We start from the raw sequence: 24921 nt of genomic DNA, 5'->3' as shown, positions 1-24921 counted from the left end.
GTTGTATCGCATACACTGGAATTTCATGAATGTCTTTCACCTACATCCTTGATCGGTTCGTAGTCAAGCCTCACAGTGTTCTGTTTTTCTTTGGGTGCTGTCACTCCATGTTTCTGTAACCCATATCTGCTCAGCAAGGTACTTTGTCTCCCTCTGGTGCTGGGTGGGCACAGACAGAAGTTTATGAGCCTGGTACAGCCTTGGCTGACAGAGCTGGGTATTATGTATTTTAGCTCGGGCAGTAGGGGCTCCTGCCTTAAGTCCATAAGACCCAGGTTCAATTTCTGCTGCTGCTGATCCACCCCACGGCAAACCACTGTGGCACAATCCAGCATATTTTGATACATTATGGAGTACATATAGTACTTTTTGTTTATTATACAGGTAGAAATCTTCTTCTGCCAACCGGATGGTCTTGGTTTGAGGGAGTATCTCTATAAAATGACTTTATGTCCCTTCCTTCAGAATGCTTCATTAATTTAATGTACTGTGACCTTGACCAGCATTATCAAAAATTGCACTGACTTCCTTGCAGCTAGGCAGGCTGAAGAGAAGCTATGAGAAGCTGCAGAAGAAACAACTGAAAGAAGCTAGGGAGGGTCCCAAGAGCCACGGGGATGACCGGTCCGAAGTGAGCAGATTGACTAAGAAGATAGAGGTGTGTGGATAATAGAAGCCATGGCCATTGTTCATACAAACCAAACTGACTTGTTTCAGGTTCAGTAGCAACTCTGAATGTTTAATAAGCAAGTGGACTGTGAGTGCAAATACTCAGTCCACTCACCCCTGCATTCGCTGTCCTTGTGCTCTTGTGTAGCAAAGGCCATTTCTGCACTGGTCCTCTCCATGATGCTGCCCAGTTTAATTGGGATCGCATGTGAGTTTAATTGTGTCCGCCAGGATTTTATAAAAGAGCGGGGCAAGCTGTCACAGGTGTGTGTGTGTGTGTGTGGAGAGTAGGGGAGAACTGTTTGAAAATGTAAAAAGAAACATATGATTACTGGTAAACATATTTTTATCGCCTTAGCACAATGGTGCCCAATCTCTTTTGGGGCCTGCTGCTATTTTAATACAGTTAATAAATGATGATATTGTTATCCTGGATTAAATCAAAGGTGAGTGGATGTTTTAAGGACAAGACAGTATGTAAAGGTAGAAAATTCAAGCACGATGGGGTTGTTACCACAGAGTTTGGAGGAAATTCTCTGCATGAGTGTTTTCCAAGTCCAGCTTGTCTTTAATCTTACTACCATGATGAGACCAGCCATATTCTTTCATCTTTGATAGCACCACTTAGAAGTTGGTAACGAGTCTCCCCAAAACACCTCTATGAGGCAGTGTCTGATTTCTGGGTTAAGAATTATTGTTACTTCATACTTGCAAACTTAGTGAGTTCAGTAGCAACCTTTTCTTGTAAAGTTACAGGGAAGTAGAATTGTTAATGCTCTGACAGCAAATCTGTAGAGCTGGTCATGAATCAGCACTCAACATCTGTAAGTAGCAGTAATTGACATGAAGGTTTTAACTCAGAGAGAGCAATGCCACAGCACAGTGTGAGGGACTTTTTAATGCTGAGTCAGTGCATCAAATGACTGGCTAATGGTTTCCCTGCTGTGGAGGAAGGCTCACGAGTATACAGTGGCAGGAGAAAGAATGTTAGTGAGAGTTGGGAGGGGATGATCTTGACAACCAAATGGGTGGTAAATTCCAGGTCATCTCAATCATCCTTGCAGGAATTCCGTCAGAAATCTCTAGACTGGGAGAAGCAGCGGTTGCTTTACCAGCAACAGGTGGCGTCACTGGAGGCCCAGAGGAAGGCTTTGACAGAGCAATCTGAGCTCATTCAGGTACAATTAATGTGCGCTGAAAGTTGTTTGTTTGCAGTGACGAGCTAATGAAATCCCTCAAGTGTGAATCCACTTCAGATCGCAACTGAAATGACTTTATCAGTCCTAATGGAGTAAACTCATCTATACAGTACAAGCAGTGAAAGATCTGAAGTCTGTTAATGGAGGCTGGCTAAACCTTCCCCATGGCTCCCGTACACTCAATCTCACTCATAAATATTAGGAGGGGGAAGATAGTAAGATGAGGGTTTCTGGGAGTGGGGGGGAGATTACAGGACATGACGCTTTAAAATAACTTTTGTCACGTCCTGTTCAAAGCTATGTACCTGCCAATCCTCAGCTGTGTAGCTGCAGCTATACAGAAGTTGCTCTTTGAAAATAGTCTTGTCGTACAAAAGGCATTTGCCACACGGTAGCAAAGCAACAGCAGTTTCTAGCTCTGTTTTTGAGGCTCTTAAAACAGGAGCAGAATGGTGCTGTTGTTCCTGAAAAGTTAATCCATTCCCGAGCTAATGCTGCTGCAGCAGTCTGATGAGCTGACCGAGACCCCAGCTGTGAAGATGCTTACACTGACACAATTACAGCAAATGCTGATGATAAGCTCTTGTTGGGAGCTTTTCACTTAATGGGCACCTGAATTGCTGCTGAGTGGAAGCTCTGGCAAGGAGGAGTTTTGCAGTTTGTGTTGACAGGATTGGAGTTGGCACTAATGGCGCTTTATGAGGGGCCAACACTAGCAGATCCACAAATGCCGAGTGGGCCTTTGAGCAGAAGGTCTCACCGCTGCTGTCTCTCTCCTTGCTATTTCAGTCTTCCAAGGAGAGACGTGTCCTTGGAGCACTGGCCAGTGTGTTAGATCACAGTGTAGCAGAAAAATGGGACATTTACGTTGCAATTTCCAAAGCAGTCTCGGGGACTTAAGCTCACCTTTATTGGCAAATGTGATGGAAGCCTAAATCCTCATGACTGCGTTGGAAATCTCAACCTTAAAAAATAAAACCTGTCACAAACACATCCTGACAGCATTTTCTGGTTTTGTTTTTTTCTGACAAAGGCTTGGATGAGATCTGCAGATCCCATGCACACTCTTGCCCCCACCCAACCCATTAGTCAGGGGTGCCATTTTTCCAGCTAAGGACGACTGGATTCCATTTTGTCACTGTAACTGTGCAGGTTACTCTGGAGTAGACCGTGGCTTTCTCTTGCCCAGTGAGGAGTGCCTTCCCTCCATCCCTGCCAGCCTAATAAACTAAAGGCTGGCAACCAAAACTGGGCCTCCTACATGGCACCATAGGAGATTATGGCTAGGCCTTTCCTTTGTGGGTCTTAACTTTTACTTTCAGGCTTTCCATTTATTGCAGAAACTGTCCATGAATTCAGCCAGTCTGGCATGTTGGTTTATTGGGCCATCTCGGGCAACCACATGCTTTTACTTTCATAGCCATTGGTCCTTGTGATCCAGGTTTGTGTATTGTTTGCAAGGGTAATGACAACACTGCGTATATTGGGCACTACATAAAAAAGGTGTTCAGAAAGTGAATGTTCTTAGAGGCATATGACATTACTCATTTTTTTAAATTATGTCAGTCTGCAAATAATAGGGAAGGTATTGTTTGTCAGTGATATGTTTAATGTAAGTATTCTATTCCTTTCTCTAATTTACATTTAAAACAATAAAACCTTCAAATCTCAAGAAAGTGAGTGTTCTAGCAAGCTTCTAGTACCGGAGATTCACTGCATGAAACAGAACATGACTGGCTGTTGCCGTCACTCCAGTTTCTAATTTCTATTTGATTCCTTTTCCATCTGTCAGGAGTTGCTCCTTGTCTCCATGTGGGATTAACAGATTTGCCTGGCTTTGTAGTTCATATATGGTATTTCCAAATCTGCTTCCACTTTGTCCTCTGGCTAGATCTAACCCCTAGGTTGATGGACAGGGAACTTAGGCCGCTTTACTGTTTGTTCAATCTCTTGGGCAGTGTGGGTTGTCTGCTTCAGAGATTCTCTTTCTTTAGATGCCCTCAGAACCTCTTTTGGAATCATAAGGATGCCGTCAATTCCTTTCTTCTCCCCACCTCAAAGGCCTCACCTATGTACAATCCTGACGCAGCACCTCCTGTTGTTCCCTGAAGGGCAGCACTGCTTTCAGAGAAAATGGCATGTTGCATCGAGAAGTATCGGTGTGGAGCCTTCATGAAGCTTCGAATCTGTTTATTTCACCTCTCTTTATATGTAATTTAGCTATAACACAGCAACAACCTCTGTCAGCAGACTCAGCTCACCAATCGGAAGCAGATGCTGGAATCTGTGCAACTGGCCAGCCAATCGGAAATCCAGCATTTAACCAGCAAGCTGGAGCGAGCCAATGATACCATCTGTGCCAATGAGCTGGAGGTGGAGAGGCTTAACATGAGAGTGGATGACTTGACTGGAGCCAATCAGAAGATTCTGGAGGATCACCAAAGAGTCCAAGAGGAGCTGGGGCATTCTAAGAAAATGCTGGAGGTTTGTGAGAAGTAGCAGTGAGAGCTGTCCATGGAGGGTGCTGGGGGTAGTTCAGTGCATTCCCTTACCATCTCAAGATGCGATTATCACCTGGGAGGTACAGTCACCCTGGAGATCTCCCACCCTTCCATCAATGCCTTTGTGTGAGGCTCCAAGCTGGCCGTGAGGCCAGCTTTGTACCCATGTGGCATTGTGAGCCCATTACCCATCTAATGCTTCTTTTGGCATCTGAAAATACAATTCATTTCCAGCCCAACTATACTAAACTGATTCTGTCCATTCCTGCAACAGTAACTTCCATTTCCTCTCTTGTAGGTATTACAAGAGGAGAAGTTGGAGCTGAGAGTCACTCTGCAGTCCCAGGAGGATTTCATTAAGAGCTCAAAGATGCATCAGGAGCAGTTACATAAGGAGCTGGCCAGCGTAACTGAAACCCTGCACAGCAAGGAGCTCCTTACCAGGTCTGATCCTTGGCATCTAAATGTGGTTGGCCATCACCCCACTCAATGTAGATCTGTGACCTTAAGTGACTCTCTGAGCCTGTGGAGCTCTTTCTGTATGCTTGGAGTCTGAGCTCATGGCTGTTAGTATGCTGTAGGGGGACACTGTAAGGTAAGGGTGCCTGTTCTTCATTTGCTTCAAAAGCAGTCGGCATCCAAACAGCGAAGAAGTATTGTAAATACAGAGGGGTTCAGCCTTGGCTCTCTGGTAGGTTTCCTGAGTCAGTGAATTGTGGTTTGATTCCCTTTTCGTGCATTTCAGGTGAGTAGTGGAGAGAGAAAACATCTTTTGGCCACTAAATGTGCTCATTGAAGTCAGTGCAAAGGTCCCATTAACTTTAAGGGCATAGGGTCAAGGCTTCAGCAAGGTTATAATGATTGTGGCAAAGGCATCAGCCGCTTTCTGCCTTGATACTGGTGGAGAGAGACACTGAAGTATACACAGAGATCTAGCAGCTATGCCTTTCCCTGCAGCAGGGATTACTGAGCATCTGCCAGTGGGATTGAAATTGCCCAGTTGTGTTGGTTTTTTACTAATTTGATGGCGGCCTGTCATAATCTGACTGAATTCAAACATGGGCCTGTCATCAGGATGAGATGCTTGGGGCATCCAGAATATCCACAGATGCCACATTATAGCATTACATCTTGGTGGATTTTGTAGAGCTAGAGTAGAGACGAGATGGGTGAGGTAATGTCTTTTATTGGACTGCCTTGTGTTGTCAGAGAATAGAAAATATCACTGTTCTTATATCAATACACAGGGGGATGAGGTGTGTCAAGAGACTAAGGCCTTCTCGGATGGTCCTGTGTTTGTGCATAGGTCACTGGAAGAACACCTGCGTGAGAAATGGCTGTCACAGGAGTTCCCAGAGCTGGAGCACGTACTCCTGCAGTTGGATCTTGCACAGAAGAATGAAAAGAACCTACAGTCAGAGGTGGCTCGTCTTGAGGGCAGGTAGAGGACAACTTCAAAATTCAGTCACACACAGACAATATGGCATATATAATGTCTTATTCACCAGCACTGTTAACCACAGTAAAATCGTCCAAACCACTAGTATTTTAAGAGTCCATAGAAATCTGAGTCTAAAATCTTACCACAGTGGGATGTTAGGGTTGGTTTGTTTGTTTGTTAAATATACCTTTTTAAGTTTTAAAAAATATTTTCTTTAGTATGCTTAGACATGTCATTTTCCTTTGTAGTGGAGAGGGAAATCTTTGTTAAACTAAATAGCCAGTCAGCTGCTGAGAGCTACATCTCATCTTTCCTGTTCTGAGTAAAAACTGTGATTGAATTTCTCCACTGATGGATCTGTAGAGAAGATCCCCGGTTTACAAGGGAAGTTGGTAACTTTCCTTTGGTAAGGAAAAGAGAAATGGCTGTATCTAATCAGAAAAGATTGCAGTAGTCTTGGTCTGTCAAAATGACTTCGGTAGAGAGGATAGATGTGTGAATGCTGGTTTCCTGAGATAACCTGCATTGTGGCTCATGGGGGGTGTTTTTAAATTGTGATTTGTTTCTTTGTTTCTGCCCCCAGCCTGGGAGCCATAAATGCCAGGTGTATACAGCTGAGCAAGGAGCTGACAGAGAAGTGCAAAGAGCTGCGGGTGACGGAAGAACACCACTGCCTGGCCAAGGCTGAGATTAAAAAGGTAAGACCCCTGAGTCTTAGAGTGGGAGCGAGGTTTGAGGACTAACTAGCACAGTTGCCCACAACAACTCTGTGTGCTCTGTATTAGCAAAGCAAAGAAAGGGATGAAGGAACAGAGTATGTTGTGGGGGAAATGGTTGCTCAGAATGAAGGGGTGGGAGAGAACTGAGGATCCCACACGCAACTTTCCCTTATGTCTTTTTTTTTTTTTAACCTTGAGTGGAAGAGCGTAGTCTTGGTCTGTGCTTTTAAAAGTGGCAGTGGATGGCTGAAGGAAATAAGCAATGGAAGGGCCTCACTGACATAGCAGTTCGTCTTCGAGTGATTGATCATTGCATTCCAATAGGTGTGTGCACGCACTGTGTGCATGATCGTCAGAAGGGTTTTCCCCTAGCGGTACCTGTCAGGTCAGCTGTGGAGACCCCTGGAGTGGCGCCTTCATGGCGGTGTATATAGGTCCCTGCCGACCCGCTGCCTGCTCAGGTCGGTCTTACTGCCAGTGATGGTCGTTGTAGCAGCTCAGTCTCTTGCATTCTCAAATGGCTACCTAGTGGTTCCCTTTTCTTATTTGTAAATAGTTAATCAATAGTTGTATAGTAGTTAAGCTTACTTTGAGGGGCTCCCCCCCACCCTGGTTTTCCCCAGGCACCGGGGCATGCCTCAGTCACAGGAGTTTAAGGCATGCGAGAGGTGTACGAAACCTATGCCCAGAGGTGATCACACGCTGCTTGTGTTAAGTGCCTAGGAGAAGGTCATCAGACAGACAAGTGACCAATTTGCAGGAGCTTTAGACCCAGGACTAAGAGAGAGCAGGACTATCATTTAAAGCTCTTCCTGATGGAGTTGGCCCTCTGCCCTCAGCCGGTACTGGAAATGTCACCGGCATCGTCAGTGTGCAGCGCCCCAGCCTCAGTGCACCGAGGAAAGACCTCTTCACCGCTTACAGTCCCCAGTGCCTCATAAGAAAAAGAAGGCGGATGGGGGTCGTTCCCTCTGGTAAGAAGCCGCAAGGGGATTCCAGCGGGGTGCATCCTGTGGCAGGACACCCACGGCTTGGCTCTCAAGACCTGGCACCATTGATTCTGGCCCCGATCAGAGGTCCGTCGAGTTCAGTGCTGGTGGATTCCTCCAAATCCTCCTGAAGAGCTCGACCTTCCCTCCACACTGGATGCCTACAAGGCAATGTGGGACCTTATTGCCATGACGGCGCAGTCCCGGCCCCGCAGATGTGAGCGACGGCACCGCTGCAGATGCCGGCTCAAGTTCAGGCACTGTCAGCGGCACTGACAACAGCACCATCTGTGGCATCTATGACGGTGCTCCATGTGGCACCATCTCCGGCATCCTTCATGGCAGTGATGGTGGCACTGGCCCGTGTTCATCATCACAGCAAGCCCATGATGTTACAGCTCCTCTACCCATTACCCCGGTACCGCTCCCTGGCACCATCAGGCTCTCTCTCCTTGTGGTCGGGCTCAGAGTACTCTTCCAAGTCGGAGGCTGAGTTTTCTGTCTCCTGATGCAGCCAGTACCACTTGTGGTCCTGGCACTGCAGAGTTGTGGACTCGTCGGTACCGGTGGTATCCTGGCCACCCCAGTGGCAGGGCCGAGTACAAAGGCCCAAGCAGTCCAAAAGGGCCAATCATCAGGCTCAGGGCTCCAGGGCTGCATTGATGACATCTGCACCCTGTGCCCCATCCTCAGCAATGTCCGTGTCTCATCACACACCCAGGGCTCCGGAGGATCCTGCATGAGACAAGGACTCTGGGCTGTCACGCTTAGGAGCAGCACCCGAACCAGTACCACCAGTTGTACTGGAGCCACCTCCAGTCACGGAGGGACTGACACACCTGACCCAGCCTCCAGGGAGCCAGAAGGGCAGGAAGACCTGGTCCCACGGACCTCCTCCTCCTCCTCGCCAGACTAGGCGGTGGCAGGCAGCGCCACCACCCTGCCAGCAGTGGACACCAGGGGATACCAGGACCACCTTAGGAGGGTGGCCCTAAACCTCCAGGCAGAGGAGGTCACAGAGGAGTCGGACCCGATGGTGGACATCCTTGCCCTGGAGGGTCCATCTAGTGTGGCTGTGTCCCTGATAAGAACTATCCAGAATGCTACTAGGGTGCTCTGGCAGAGTCTGGCCCCTATACCACCCACTGCTAAGGGGGTGGGGAGACATTATTTTGTGCCGCAGAAAGGGTATGAACACGTCTTCACCCACCCACCAACCCAGGGACTCTAGTGGTCAAAGTGGCAAACCATAAGGAGTGATGGGGCAGCCAGGTGCCGGTCCAAAGTCACGGGATGCTAAGCAGCTGGACTTTTTCGGCTGAAAGGTCTACTTGACTGTGGGGCTCCAGCTTCGAGTGGCCAACCAGCAAGTGGTACTCAGCCACTATGCTTTCAATTCCTGGAGCACTTTAACAAAGTTTCAGGAGTTGCTCCCGGCTTTCTCGCACAAGGAATTTGATGTGCTTCTCGAAGAGGGCAGAGTGGTCCCAAGATCCTCCATCCAGGCTGCGTTAGACGTGGCAGACTTGGCGGCTCGGACTATGGCCTCCACCGTTACAATGAGACACAGCGCGTGGCAGCAGGTGTCCGGGATACCACCGGAGGTCCAGAACACCATCCAGGACCTATCCTTTGACTGTGCAGGCTTGTTTGTCCAAAATACGGACTCTTGCTTGAACAGTCTTAAGGGCTCATGGGCGACTCTAAAGTCTTTGGGAATCCAGACCCCTGCATCCCAAAGAAAGCCATTTAAGTCTCAGCCCCCATCCCGCTTCTATTCTGGGCCCCTGAGGCGAGACTTGTGCTGGAGACAGGGTCAGGAATCATAGGAGATGCCCGTCAGTCCTCCTCAGGCCCAGGCCAGGGTTCTTCCAAACAGCCCCCCCCGGGCCCAAAGCCAAACTTTTGAAGATGCGCCCGAGGACAGAGCACCAGTACCGAGCTCGGATCCTTACCCCCTCTTCGTGAATTTACTCTCACTTCTACTGTGCTTGGTCTCAGATCACATCAGATCACTGGGTTCTAAGCACGGTGGACGTGGGATATTTTGTCCAATTCTATTCCCTCCTACCCCCCTTCCTTGTCCCTCTACAGGGACCCTTCTCACGAACTACTCCTGCAAGAAGTGCAATCACCCCTCTCTCTTGGGCAATAGAGGAGGTTCCTCAGTAGTTTGGGACTACTCCCGCTATTTCTCCATCCCCAAGGCCAAGGGTGGGCTCTGGTCTATTTTGGCTCTGCGAGACCGTAACAAATTCATAAGGAAAGTAAAGTTAGAATCATAGAATCATAGAATATCAGGGTTGGAAGGGACCCCAGAAGGTCATCTAGTCCAACCCCCTGCTCAAAGCAGGACCAATTCCCAGTTAAATCATCCCAGCCAGGGCTTTGTCAAGCCTGACCTTAAAAACCTCTAAGGAAGGAGATTCTACCACCTCCCTAGGTAACACATTCCAGTGTTTCACCACCCTCTTAGTGAAAAAGTTTTTCCTAATATCCAATCTAAACCTCCCCCACTGCAACTTGAGACCATTACTCCTCGTTCTGTCATCTGCTACCATTGAGAACAGTCTAGAGCCATCCTCTTTGGAACCCCCTTTCAGGTAGTTGAAAGCAGCTATCAAATCCCCCCTCATTCTTCTCTTCTGCAGGCTAAACAATCCCAGCTCCCTCAGCCTCTCCTCATAAGTCATGTGTTCCAGTCCCCTAATCATTTTTGTTGCCCTTCGCTGGACTCTCTCCAATTTATCCACATCCTTCTTGAAGTGTGGGGCCCAAAACTGGACACAGTACTCCAGATGAGGCCTCACCAATGTCGAATAGAGGGGAACGATCACGTCCCTCGATCTGCTCGCTATGCCCCTACTTATACATCCCAAAATGCCATTGGCCTTCTTGGCAACAAGGGCACACTGCTGACTCATATCCAGCTTCTCGTCCACTGTCACCCCTAGGTCCTTTTCCGCAGAACTGCTGCCTAGCCATTCGGTCCCTAGTCTGTAGCTGTGCATTGGGTTCTTCCGTCCTAAGTGCAGGACCCTGCACTTATCCTTATTGAACCTCATCAGATTCCTTTTGGCCCAATCTTCCAATTGGTCTAGGTCCTTCTGTATCCTATCCCTCCCCTCCAGCGTATCTACCACTCCTCCCAGTTTAGTATCATCCGCAAATTTGCTCAGAGTGCAATCCACACCATCCTCCAGATCATTTATGAAGATATTGAATAAAACCGGCCCCAGGACCGACCCTTGGGGCACTCCACTTGATACCGGCTGCCAACTAGACATGGAGCCATTGATCACTACCCGTTGAGCCCGACAATTTAGCCAGCTTTCTACCCACCTTACAGTGCATTCATCCAGCCCATACTTCCTTAACTTGCTGACAAGAATACTGTGGGAGACCGTGTCAAAAGCTTTGCTAAAGTCAAGAAACAATACATCCACTGCTTTCCCTTCATCCACAGAACCAGTAATCTCATCATAAAAGGCGATTAGATTAGTCAGGCATGACCTTCCCTTGGTGAATCCATGCTGGCTGTTCCTGATCACTTTCCTCTCATGCAAGTGCTTCAGGATTGATTCTTTGAGGACCTGCTCCATGATTTTTCCAGGGACTGAGGTGAGGCTGACTGGCCTGTAGTTCCCAGGATCTTCCTTCTTCCCTTTTTTAAAGATTGGCACTACATTAGCCTTTTTCCAGTCATCCGGGACTTCCCCGGTTCGCCACGAGTTTTCAAATATAATGGCCAGTGGCTCTGCAATCACAGCCGCCAATTCCTTCAGCACTCTCGGATGCAACTCGTCCGGCCCCATGGACTTGTGCACGTCCAGCTTTTCTAAATAGTCCCTAACCGCCTCTATCTCCACAGAGGGCTGGCCATCTCTTCCGCATTTTGTGATGCCCAGCGCAGCAGTCTGGGAGCTGACCTTGTTAGTGAAAACAGAGGCAAAAAAAGCATTGAGTACATTAGCTTTTTCCACATCCTCTGTCACTAGGTTGCCTCCCTCATTCAGTAAGGGGCCCACACATTCCTTGGCTTTCTTCTTGTTGCCAACATACCTGAAGAAACCCTTCTTGTTACTCTTGACATCTCTGGCTAGCTGCAGCTCCAGGTGCGATTTGGCCCTCCTGATAACATTCCTACATGCCCGAGCAATATTTTTATACTCTTCCCTGGTCATATGTCCAACCTTCCACTTCTTGTAAGCTTCTTTTTTATGTTTAAGATCCGCTAGGATTTCACCATTAAGCCAAGTTGGTCGCCTGCCATATTTACTATTCTTTCGACTCATCGGGATGGTTTGTCCCTGTAACCTCAACAGGGATTCCTTGAAATACAGCCAGCTCTCCTGGACTCCTTTCCCCTTCAAGTTAGTCCCCCAGGGGATCCTGGCCATCCGTTCCCTGAGGGAGTCGAAGTCTGCTTTCCTGAAGTCCAGGGTCCGTATCCTGCTGCTTACCTTTGTTCCCTGCGTCAGGATCCTGAACTCAACCAACTCATGGTCACTGCCTCCCAGATTCCCATCCACTTTTGCTTCCCCCACTAATTCTACCCGGTTTGTGAGCAGCAGGTCAAGAAAAGCACCCCCCCTAGTTGGCTCCTCTAGCACTTGCGCCAGGAAATTGTCCCCTACGCTTTCCAAAAACTTCCTGGATTGTCTATGCACCGCTGTATTGCTCTCCCAGCAGATATCAGGAAAATTAAAGTCACCCATGAGAATCAGGGCATGCGATCTAGTAGCTTCCGTGAGCTGCCGGAAGAAAGTTTCGCATGGTCTCTCTGGCCTCCATCATTCCTTCCCTGGATCCAGGGGACTGGTATGCCACCCTTGACTTGAAAGATACGTACTTTCATATTTCCATTATTCCGGCCCACAGACGGTTTCTTTACTTTATGGTCAGTGGCCAGCACTACTAGTTCAGGGTGCTCCCATTTGGGCTTTCGGTGCCCCTCCTGGGTATCCATGAAGTGTGTGGCGGACGACTGGCTCATGAAGGCCAAGTTGCAAGCACAGGCTGTGAAGCATGTCTCTCTGTCTCGGGCCACCTTCCTCAGGCTGGGCCTCATGTTGAATGTGCCCAAATCTACACTAGTCCTGATGCAGAGAATAGAATTCATAGGAGCTCTCTTGGACTCCATGCAGGCCAGGGCATTCCTGCCCGAGCTGCATTTTCAAGGACTCAGGGACATTATTGAAAAACTTCACCGATTTCCCCACAATGATGGCCAGAAATTGCATGAAACTGTTGGGGCATATGTCAGCCTGTACAAAATGAGCTGGCCGATTGCCTCAGCTGGGCGTTTCACAATCACGAATGGTCCCTCAGGCTGGACATCGTGCATACGATTTTCCAGAGATGGGGCTTTCCCCACGTAAACTGTTCACGATGCGGAGCAACAGGAAGTGCCAGCGGTTCTGCTAGTTTCTGAACCACAGCCCAGGATCCATCACGGACGCCTTTCACCTTTTGTGGACGAGTCACCTGCTGTACACGTTCCCGCTCTTCCCTCTCATACACAAAGTCCTCCTCAAGACTCGCCAGGAAGGGGCTTCCTTGATCCTCATAGTGCCAGCGTGACCCCACCAGCACTGATTCACCATGCTGTTGAACCTCTCAGTGGACAGACCACAAGCCCTTCTTGTGCGCCCGACCCTCATTACACAGGACCATGGCCGCCTGCAACACTCAAACCTGGAGTCCCTCCACCACACGGTGTGGAAACTCCATGGTTGAATCTGCTTGAGCTTCAGTGTTCGGACCCAGTGAGGGAAGACCTGCTGGGAAGTAGGAAACCCTCCACGCATGCCACATATCTGGTCTCTGCAGAGGGGCAGCCCTCCACAGCAAGCGCCAATTCCCTTTGTTTTGGACTACCTACTATACCTCAAGCAGCAGGGGTTGGCAATATAATCTCTCAGGGTACACCTGGCTGCCATTTCTGCCTTCCACCTGGGAGCAGCAGGTAGGTCAATCTTCAGCAATCCCATGGTGGGCCAGTTTCTCAAAGACTTGGACAGACTTTATCCCCAGGTGCAACGGCCCATTCCCCAGTGGGACCTCAACCTGGTCCTGTCTGCACTCATGAGGCCGCCTTTCGAGCCCATGGTGACCTGCCCTATGTCCTACCTTTCCTGGAAGGTAGCCATAACCTTGGCTAGAAGGGTCTCCGAGCTCAGAGCGCTGACTTCCGAGCCTCCCTATACAGTCTTTTATAAAGACAAGATGCTGTTACGCCCTCACCCCATGTTTCTACCAAAGATAGTCTCCCAGTTTCATGTGAACTAGGACATTTTTGCCTGTGTTCTTCCCTAAGCCCCATGCTAGTAACAGAGAGCAAATGCTCCATTCCCTGGATGTCAGTCGTGCCCTAGCATTCTACACTGAGGGCACAGAGGCATTTCATAAGTCACCACGGCTCTTTATTGCAATCACAGAGAATGAAGGGGCTTCCAATCTTGTCCCAGTGCATTTCATCGTGGATCACGTCCTGTATCAGGACGTGCTACGACCTGGCTAAGATTCCAGCCCCTTCGCTGATGGCGCACTCCACAAGAGCACAGGCTTCATCCGCAGCATTCCTGGAACAGGTCCCTATCCAGGATACATGCAAGGCAGCAATACGGTCTTCCATCCACATCTTCACGTTGCATTACGCCATCACCTAACAGGCGAGGGACGATGCAGCCTTCGGCAGGGCAGTCCTGCATCCAGCAACCAAGCGAACTCAGGAAGAACTTCTCCTCCAGGAAAACTGCTTGGAGGTCACCTATTGGAATGCACATGAGCAATCACTCGAAGAAGAAAAAATGGTTACCTACCTCTCGTAAGTGTTTGTTCTTTGAGATGTGTTGCTCATGTTCATTCCAAATCCCACATGCCTCCCCTCTGTCCGAGTATTCCAGCAAGAAGGAACTGAGAAGGTGGCGGGTTGGCAGGGAGCTATATACGCCGCCATGAAGGCGCCACTCCAGGGATATCCATAGCCGACCCGACGGGTACCGCTAGGGGAAAACCCTTCTGATGATCGTGCACGTGGTGCGCGTGCACCTATTGGAAAGGACATGAGCAACACCAGTTACGAGAGGTAGGTAACCTTTTTTTCCATTTTACTATAGGTAGGAAAATGTGGTATAGTTCTGTGCAGAAAGTAACACCCAGAGAACTGTGGCTGTTTTTTGACATTAGTGTGAGGCTAACTGTCGTATATCCTGTCCATATATGTGGGGTTGTAGATTCCTTCCTGAGAGGGGATGTGTTTAGAGCGATTCTGACCCTGGTTATGACAGCAGATTCGCAAAAGTAGAAGGAATTGAGATGAGGAGGTGATATCTAGCAGGCCCAGTGGTATAATGTGCTTCCCATTTCACTTCTTGAGATCTGGATCTGAACATGTTTTAGGGTAGTAAGTGTAATGAGTGAGTTTGTATCCGTCTAGATATCTAGGTACACAGCCATATGCTAGCCCAGAACACAGCAGCCGTCTGCAGTGAACGCATCACCCTAGTGCTCTGCCCTTGGCACTGGCTCCCCATGGAATACACCGCTCATATTTGGGTTATCCCTCCATGGGATTGGTCCTAGCAACCTGAGAGATCTCCCCGCCCCCCCCCCCGCAACTATGACCTTAACAGCAACATCCTGCTGGGAGGGTGAAACAGTATGCCACTGGGGTTAGGCTTGTCAGTGTGACAGACAGAACTTTCCCAGGAGCAGGAGCTAGCCTACAGACTTTGTTCCCACCAAGAAGTAAGGGATAGTCACCACACCCCTTTCAGACCGTACTGGAAATCTCATTTCTTCTATGTAGCTCTTCACATACACAGACACCTCATCTTAGACATGCCTATTTACTTACACACACAAACAGCTCCACAGGCTGGGGAAGAGGAAAGAGAAAGTGGTGGTCCTATTATTTCTATGTTTAAGTACTTGGGAGGCCGTGAGATACTACAGTGATGAGTGCTGTGTGGTATCTAGATAGACAGACTGTGGTGCTGTAGAAATAGGTCAGATTAGGGATGTAAAATACTGAACGGTTAACTGGTAAGCATTAGTCTTACCGGTTAACTGATCCTAACCATTAACCCCCAACCCCGGGGCTGATTACATGACATAATTTTAATTGTTTAAATGGTTAACTTTTTAAATGGATATTTACATCTCTACTACAGATATGGCACTTTATAGATAGGTTGAGATCTGTGGGCTGATTTTCAGAAGGTTTAAGTGTTCACAGCTGCTATCAATGAGGGGTGTGAGTGTTCAGCCCTTTTGACGGGCTTAAGCTCTGCAGTGGGTACTTATTCACAACCCACTTCTTACCCCAACGGATAACTGGGGAAGCAGAAGACCACCAAAGGGATGAGATAGTTAGTTTGTTATAAGTCAGGATTGAAGTATGTTAACAGAAGATTCCGAGGAAGCTTGCATAGAGCTCTGCACCAGCCAGTGCTAAAATTATACATAACTCATGTGTCAGCACATCTGCTTTCTTGCTGTTTGTCCTTTAAAAATCCATGGGTGGTTCATACATATCTCTCTCCAGCTGAAGGAGCAGCTGTCTCAGGCTGAACAAACTCATAGCAGTGAGCTAGAAGGGATGAAAAAGGAGATCTCCCAGTTGACACAGGTGCTGCACCAGCGTGACATTGCTATCGCCTCGTCCAGCGGGTCCACTTCTGACATGGAGCAACGAATGAGAATGGAGATTGAAAGAGCAGAGAGAAAAGCTGTGGAGCACAGGGTAAAAATGACTGAAGGCTCTTCCTCTGATCCACAGCCCTTGGGGCCCTGAGGGTTGCAGCACAGAGTCCTGTATTTCAGCTAAGCTAATGCTTTCCTTCCCTCTTGTGTTTTTAGCCGTGGGATCCAGAGACTGGCATGATCAAAGCAAGGGACTGGAGAGCCTCCCAGGGAAGCTGTCTAACCTTGTTGTGTCCCCCACAGCCTCTTGCTTTCCTAACCAAACCTGTAGCCATTACTCGTCTTTCCTTCTAAAAGGGGTGTAGAAAATTTCTGAGTTTGATTTGGGTGAGGAGGATCCTATTGTAGCTGTCTATGGAGCTCTGGCATTATCCTAGGCTGTCAGCTGTGTGGAAGGAAAGGGGTAGAGAAGCTTTCCTTGAGCAAAGAGGAACTCTTGACAATCTCTGCTTGATCAAGGTGAACCAACTTATTGTTCCATGTGGTACCAAAGTAGCAGCAGCTTTCAGCTCAATTTAGAGACTCTTAAAACAAGAGCAGAATGGTGCTGCTGTCTCTGGAAAGTCAGTCTGTTCATTGAGGTAGATCTGGAGATTATGAGCAAATGAGGATTACCAGAGGAAGGCTTCGTGATCCCATCCAAACTGGAGCCCCTCTTAGTAACCATCCATATTTTGATCTCCATGCAAATTATCTTAGTGCGAAGGAAAGATAGGAAGAATATTAAGAGGCCAATATGGCTCCATAAGGAGCTCTGTAATGACCTGAAAATCAACAAAGAATCCCACAAAAAGTGGAAACATGGATGAATTGCTTAGGAGAAGTACAAAAGAAAATCACAAGCAAGGAGAGACAAAATCAGAAAGGCTAAAGCACAGAATGAGTTACACCTTGCAAAGGACATAATAGGCAATAAGAAGAGGCTCTATAAATACATGAGGAGCAAGATAAAGATGAAGGAAACTAGGTCCTTTACTTAGAGGGGAAGGAGAGCTAAGAAGCAACATCAAGAAAGTTGAGGTGTTTAATGACTATTTTGCTTCAGATATTCAGCACAATTAATGTTAACAAGGGGGAAGGAACACAAGCCAAAATAGGGAGAGAACAGGTTAAAGAATATTTAGATAAGGTAGATGTATTCAAGTTGGCAGAGCCTGATTAAATTCATCGTAGGGTACTTAGGGAGCTAGCTGAAGCAATCTCAGAACAGTTAGAAATTCCCTTTTGATAACTCCTGAAGGTCAGGTGAGATCCCAGAGGGCTGGAGAAGGGCAAACATAGTACCTATCTTTAAAAGGGGGAACAAAGAGGACCCAGTGAACTTTGATACCTTGCAAGATACTGGAACAAATAATTAAACAATCAGTTTGCAAGCACCTGGAGGATAACAGGGTTATAAGGAATAGTCAGCATGGATTTATCAAGAACAAATCATGCCAAACCAACCTAATTTCCTTCTTTGACTGGGTTATTAGCCTGACGGATAGAGAGGAAGCAGTAGAAGTGATACCTCTTGATTTTCGTAAGGCTTTTGACACAGTTCCACGTGATATTTTCATAAACAAACCAGGGAATTGTGGTCCAGATGATATTACTATAAAGTGGAATAACTGACTAGGTGGTAATACTGCTGAAAAGGATCAGGGGATTATAGGGGATCACAAACTGAATGAGTCAATAGTGTGATGCAGTTGCAAAAGAGACTAATGTCATTCTGGGGTGTATTAACAGGAGCGTCATAATGTAAGACATGGCAGGTAATTGTCCTGCTCTGCTTGTATTGGTGAAGCCTCAACTAGAGTAACTGTGTCCAGGTGCCACAAGTACTCCTTTTCTTTTTGTGTCCAGTTCAGGGCACCAAACTTTAGGAAACATGTGGACAAATTGGAGAGAGTCCAGAGGAGAGCAACAAATGTGATAAAAGGTTTAGAAAATCTGGACTATCGAGGAAAAGTCAACAAAACTGGGCATGTTTATTCTTGAGAAAAGAAGACTGAGTGGGACCTGATTAACAGCCTTAATACGTTAAGGGCTTTTATAAAGAGAATGTGATTGATTGTTCTCCATATCCTCTGAAGGTAGGATGAGAAGTAATAGGCTTAATCTGCAGCAAGGGAGATTTAGGTTAGATATTATGAATAACTTTCTAACTATTAGGGTAATTAAGCTCTGGAATAGGCTTTCAAAGGAAGTTATAACATCCTCATTATTGGAGATTTTTAAGAACAGGCTGGACAAACTCCTGGTCAAGATTTACTTGGTCCTGCCTCAGTGCAGGTGGCTCGACTTGATGACTTTTCAAGGTCCCTTCCAGTCCTTCATTTCTATGATTCTGTGAATTCAATTTGAGATCTCTTACATTAATTAGACTCGGGCAATAAAATCCTACAAACCAATGTGAAAATAGGATGGCTTGAACTGTGTATACTAAATAAGTTGTACAGGTGCCATTGCAAACTTAGTGGGGACTACAACTCAGAACTTTCTTCCTAAGCTACATTAGCATTTGAGCTAAAAGTGGGAAAAGATAGCATGTAGGTCTTTGATTAGTTATTTGTGTTCATCCTGTCTTCTCAGGTGATTCTGGTTCATTTGGAAACCCTGAGGCTGGAGAACCGTCACCTCTCTGAGATGTTGCAGAAGGTGGAGTCTAGTGTGTTGGGGGTATGGAATGTGGAATAGCAATTCAGATGACCTAGTGTCCTGGTGGTGGGCTGTATGGTAGCAATAGTAGTAGTGCTTATATCGCCTTCCACACCTAGGCTGCCAAGTGCTTGATAAAACTGGGTAAGCATCATTCCCTTCCATTGTACAGTTGAGGAAAGTGAGACCCAGAGATTATGATGATAGCTTGCTCTTATACAGCACTTTTCATCAGTAGATTTCAAAGGACTTGAGAAAGGAGGTTGATTTCATTATCCCTGTTACATTATCCACAGGTGGAGAAACTGAGGCACAGAAGGAGGAGGTGACTTACTCAAGGTCACCCATCAGACCAGTGGCAGAGCTGGGGATAGAACCCAGGACTCCCAATCCCTGGTTCAGTGCCCTAGCCACTGGCTCCTGCTGTCTCCTGTCATCACATTGTAGTACATGCCATGTTTTTATCAGCTTGCCTTCAAGCTCTGAGCAGATTCAAGAGTCTAACTATAAATCCCTGGTGCCTCCTCCACAAGTTTGAGAGCTATAAGTACTCTGGCTCTTGCAGCTACTGCACTGAAAATACATTTTACTTCCTGGTGAGAGGGAATTTGGTAGACTTTCCCCCCTCTCTTTAGTCAGTAGGCACTGGTGGAATGTGGCATTGAAAAACATGTAAATTTACAGAAAATCTATTTGACTTGCTGCTACCACTAGATGTCGCTGTGGGTGGCAGTTCTGAATAATAGGGAGGGAGAGAAAGATGGGGCTTAGCATAAAGGGTGGAATATACTGGTCACTAATGCAGAGACTTCTCAGAGCAAAACATCCTTTCAGCCTGGGTTACTCCCCACCTGTGCAATGCACAGGAAAGTAAAATCAGTGACACTAAAATGAAGTAGCAGAAACATTCCGAGGGAAGATATTTCTGGGGCATTTTATTTATTTATGGAGAATACAAATGTTTGTTTTTCAACCAGCTCTAAAACGTACTAAGTTGTCGGAAGTCTGCAGTTTGTGCAAGAGAAATAGTTTTCTCCGGGGCCAGTCTGAGACTCCCAGGAACTAAAGACCATCCCAAACCTCACCATTTCCCATTGAAGTGCTAGGCACACATGTCCAACCTGCTTTCTTTAATATAAACCCAGAGTCTCACAGACCTCTTCAAAAAAAAACACCAACCCTGACAACCCCACCAACACACAATTGTATGCTGCATACACAATTCTCCTACCTGGGTAGAGGATGAGAAAGAGAACAAATCACATGTGACAGATGTTAGTCTCATTGATTAATGCACAACTAGATAGTGCTGAGATACTGTGGACATAAGGGCATCGTAAGAACCCGAATAGAATGGAATAGACGGTGATAGCAGCCAGTTTGAATTACCAAGCCTATCAGCAAGTTGAAGACTTAACTGGTGGTCTCTGAACTTTTTCCAAGGTACAGCTTTGGGGTTGTCTGTGAATGGACAAAAAGAAAGAAGGGGAAAGTCTATAGAGGAAAAACAGTTGGGAAATAGAAATTTCCTTTCCCCAGTTAGAAAAGGGGGCAGGGAGAGAACTAGATGTCAAAAACTGAATCACTATAGTTGTGTACAAACAACCCATTCCTGCTTTTGAATGGCTTAACAACGTAAGTAATTAATGTGTGAAACTCAGAGAAAAGATTGGAAGTCGTATTTCAGAACTATATACATTTCTGCTCATGCCCACAGACCTGGCGTTGGCTATGTTACGTGTGTGTGTGGAGGGGAGGGGTTGCACAGAGGGAGTTTCTTTTGTCTATAATATGTTCTTGGAGGCAGAATTCTAGGTTTGTCAGTCCCAAGTCCTTACTTTGCCACTTTGCTGCAGCAGGAAAGAAGTCATTCCCTATGTAAAGCCCATTCAAATAAATGGAAGGTGCCTAGTACATCTAGCCGCACCAGTGCGCAAACACTTGTTTGGGTGTGCCTGAGGAGTCATTTAGCAGTTAAGTGACTCCCAAATTTGGCTTGTAAGTTCACTCTCAGTGAGATGAATGAAGGAAATTCACATCTCTGCTTGTTTAGCTCATTCTGTCTGGTTGCAGACTCAATAAGAGAGCAGCAGTTGATTTACCCTCTGGAGGTGGTATTGCTAGTAAAAAGCCTGGAAATTTCACTCCTTAAAATGGGACTCCTAGAATATGTTCTAGGAAGAACGTGGTTTATCTGTGCTCTGGATCTAGATTATCTCTGTAAAAATCCTGAAAAATACAAGTTTGGATTGACTTCAACATCTCTCCCTTTGTTAGGCAAAAGATGTCCATGTAACAGACATTCAAGAAAGCTACACCACAGCACTAAATAAATTAGAGTCTGAGAACCAGCAACTGCAGAAGAACTTGGCAGAGACTAGAGCGAAGTTAGAGCTCTCCACTCAGGTCTGTCGGGACAAGTATGAGAGCATCGTGCAGCAAATGCAAAGCAAAGTGACTGAGATCAAGGATACAGAATGCAGGTGAGAGCATGGCATGGGGACAGTTTTTTGTTCTATTACAAAGGAAAGTCGAAGGCACACGAATAGATTTCTGATGCCACATTTGTACAGAATATCTACCCCAAAACTCTGACACAAGACCATTCTGGAATTTGCTGTTGTGCTTTAAATGGAGCAATAGCTTTTAGTCCCTGTTATCTTTGTTCTGCAGTGCTAGCTGGCATCTTAGGCTACGTCTCCACAGCATTTTGGATTTGACAGTGGGGCTCCCAGCCTGGGTTGACAGAATTGGATTAGTGGGGCTTGCACTAGCAGTCTAAAAGTAACTTTTTAGACTGCGCTTTGACTGTGCAACCTCGGGCTCTGAAGTCTAGGGAATGGGGCTGGACTTCAGAGCCCAAGCTGCACCTTCATAAGAACATAAGAATGGCCATACTGGGTCAGACCAAAGGTCCATCCAGCCCAGGCAAGGCGGATTAGTTTATCTTTTTGTTTTATGTGAATTTTTCTTGTGTTAAGAGGGAGGTTTATTCCTGTTTTCTGTAACTTTAAGGTTTTGCCCAGAGGGGGATCCTCTGTGTTTTGAATCTGAATACCCTGTAAAGTGTCATTTAGTTTTGTGAGATCTATTTGAAGTCCTTCACAGTCTGCTTTGGTCTTAACTATCTTGAGCAGGTTAGTATCATCTGCAGACTTTGCCACCTCACTGTTTACCCGTTTCTCCAGATAAGTTGAATAGGATTGGTCCTAGGAGTGACCCTTGGGGAACCCCACTAGTTACCCCTCTCCAGTCTGAAAATTTACCATTTATTCCTACCCTTTGTTCCCTGTCTTTCAACCAGTTCTCAATCTATGGAAAGGATCTTCCCTCTTATCCCATGACAACTTAATTTACGTAAGAGCCTTTGGTGAGGGACCTTGTCAAAGGCTTTCTGGAAATCTAAGTACACTATGTCCACTGGATCCCCCTTGTCCACATGTTTGTAGACCCCTTCAAAGAACTCTAATAGATTAGTAAGACATGATTTCCCTTTACTGCTAACTCACCGTTGAAGGCTGTGTAGACATGCCCTTACTGGTGCTCTTTATTGCTGCTATGCTTAGCTGCTTTTGTGTAGCAAAATTAGCACATATTCGAAGCATGCATGCATTCTCCTCAGTTAACTTGTACTGGTTTTTGTGGAGGAATTAGCTGTGGTACAGGAAGCTGTGGTCGTAATAGGATGTGCCACAGACTGTAATACTTCAAATGACTAGAACAATAGAATAAGTGGTGTTGTGAATTCCCTGGAGACTGGATGTACTTCTGGGGCCTTGTGAAAACAAGTGATAGCAGCCAGTTTGAATCGCCAAGCCTATTAAGAAAGTGAGGACTAACCTCTCTGAACTTTTCCAAGAAAAAGCCCTTGCATAAGATCTGTAAAACAGAGCCAAACTATCCTGATTTTAGATTTATGCTTTCTGTCCTGCTCTCCAGAAGAACCCAGGAGCTGCAGCACAAACATGAGGAAGAAAAAAGGAAACTGCAGGCCAGGCTTGAAAAGACCATTCAGCACTACAAAGGGGAGATCCAGAATCTGAAAGCCCACCATGTGTTGCCTGGGATGGGCGCTGTGTCAGATGCATCAGGCGGATCGAACCCCCATGTCAGTAGGAGCAGCTCTAAGGAATCCCTGTCCTCTGACTCGCTGCCAGGAACAGACCCTTTGTCCCCTGTGCTGGATGGAAAACAAGATTTCACTGACGATACATCCAGGAAGTCAGTCTCCAGTCAACGGAGAGAACTTGTGCCCTTGGTAAGTAGTAATATAGGAGCTGTTGGTCACTGTTCAGAGAGAAGGGATATAGTCAGGATTCTCTATTCTCTTATATGACAAATATAAGCAGGTTTCAGAGACCACCTTTTAAACACCACTATACTGTGTGTGCACGTAGAGGTACATTGTAACCCAAAGCCAGGAAAACTAATAGTACTGGGATGATGAATACTCTAATAACTAGAATGACGGTTTGGAATAAGATTATTTCCCAGAACACTTTGGGGCAAGACTTTCTGCTGAAATACGAATTCTAAACTCCGAGTTGGTTCAGCCTGTAGTGAACTTCTCCCTTGATACTGGAGTTGTGTACCAACTGACGGAAGCAACCTGCTTCAGTTATTAAATATTCTGTATCAGTATCTGTTTGGTGAAACTTGGCTCAGACATTTAATATTTTGTAGGAGAGGAAAAACTGCTATGCTGAAAATATAGGGGATGGGGGGGATGAAATCAAGTTTCTGAGGTAGGCAATTAGTTCACATATTTTTCCTAGTACTGATTGGAGGGCACATGGGGTTTTTTGGTTCTCTGCAACCCACACACTGTAATTTGTCACCATTTTATGGCTCTTAAAGGGCTGCCCCTGGTAGATCACTCCCCTACAGCATTAGTAGAGAAAGGGAGGTTGCCAGCAGGCAGCATTTGTCACCAAAAAAACCCCCAAAAAACGGTGATTGGAGAAGTGGCAGTAAACTGGATGAGACTAGCCCCTGCATATCCGTGAAAGGCCAGGATTTTCTGTCTTGGTGATTTCCACATACAGAGAAAGCCTCTTAGATTTCACCCAGTTGTCTTCTCTTACCAAGAAATTGAAGGCAGGCTTTCCCTGATGGACAACAGCTCCTTCCTGATCTCATATTTTACCTCCCCTTCCCTTCCCCCAACATTCCCTTCTCTGAAAGTCTCCCCTCATTTTTAATGTAGTTTAAAACTTAGCTTCGAAATGTCCCCCTTTCAGGGGGTGAGCTGTCTGGGGGAAGCAAGTGAGTGGCAGAACCAGCTTCTCTTTTTATTTGAAAGAACACATGGCAATTTATCAACAAGGGCTGGCTGAATAGGAGTGTGATGGGAGCTCAGCACATTCCTCCCAGCTACATGGGAATTGTGCATCACAAACCCGTACTGCCTCCTTGAACATTACCTAACAGAAAGCAGGGACTTCATAGTCTGCTCAGAAACTCATTCCCGCAGTAGCAAGAGACAGGCAGCGGCGGGTGGGTGAGTAATATGGACGGGAAAAGGTGGCTAAACTCACGTAATAAAACCATTGTAATGATTCAGACTTGCATTAGACAGTGGTTTTATATAACCTCTTTCATAGTCTTGAGTTACCCTAAAGCTGTGTAGAAAGTTCAGCACTGAGTATGAAATCCTTGCTCCATTGAAGTCAACAGGAATTTTACCACTGACTTCCCAGGGACCAGGATTCCCCCTAGAAGTGCAGTGGTCGGGTAGGTAACTGTGGAAGTCATTTTCCATGCAATAGTAGCTCCCACCCAGCCCTGGATATGCGAATTCCTTGTTATGAAGAGCAGTTACATGCGCCAAGATAGTGTTATGGGATTTTTCACTGCTGTTGGAGCCTGGCTGAAGCTACCTGGAGAGTCAGTATCTCTCCCTGTGTGCCCCACAACTAGCAAAATAGGACTGTATTGTTGTATCAGTGACTTGTCTAAGCATGAGACCCCGGTGCCTGACTTGGCCCAGCTCATGTAGTGCTGTACCTTTTGAAAGTATGGCTGGAATCCTGTTTTTGCTGACCTTCAGGC

General features: G+C 46.6%; 1 protein-coding gene across 12 annotated transcripts in view; it reads left to right on the top strand.

Annotated features, from left to right (window-relative positions):
- CEP63 (centrosomal protein 63) overlaps window positions 1-24921 on the top strand; it is a 51363-nt gene that overhangs the window by 22607 nt on the left and 3835 nt on the right. For 5 of the 12 annotated variants that reach the window (XM_073360355.1, XM_073360352.1, XM_073360356.1 and 2 more), the window contains exons 5-14: window positions 536-658; window positions 1734-1847; window positions 4116-4352; window positions 4668-4813; window positions 5676-5810; window positions 6394-6508; window positions 16070-16267; window positions 18805-18891; window positions 21148-21353; window positions 22810-23128. In XM_073360355.1, the coding sequence (XP_073216456.1) occupies window positions 536-658; window positions 1734-1847; window positions 4116-4352; window positions 4668-4813; window positions 5676-5810; window positions 6394-6508; window positions 16070-16267; window positions 18805-18891; window positions 21148-21353; window positions 22810-23128 (1680 nt within the window). The remainder of the gene's footprint in view (window positions 1-535; window positions 659-1733; window positions 1848-4115; window positions 4353-4667; window positions 4814-5675; window positions 5811-6393; window positions 6509-16069; window positions 16268-18804; window positions 18892-21147; window positions 21354-22809; window positions 23129-24921) is intronic. The other 7 variants (XM_073360357.1, XM_073360358.1, XM_073360363.1 and 4 more) reach the window with 5 other exon arrangements.

The sequence above is a fragment of the Lepidochelys kempii genome, chromosome 9 (assembly GCF_965140265.1).
Source record: "Lepidochelys kempii isolate rLepKem1 chromosome 9, rLepKem1.hap2, whole genome shotgun sequence".
Lineage (NCBI taxonomy): Eukaryota > Metazoa > Chordata > Testudines > Cheloniidae > Lepidochelys > Lepidochelys kempii.
Note: the sequence above shows the minus strand (reverse complement) of the source record. Positions and strands in the feature narration are given on the sequence as shown.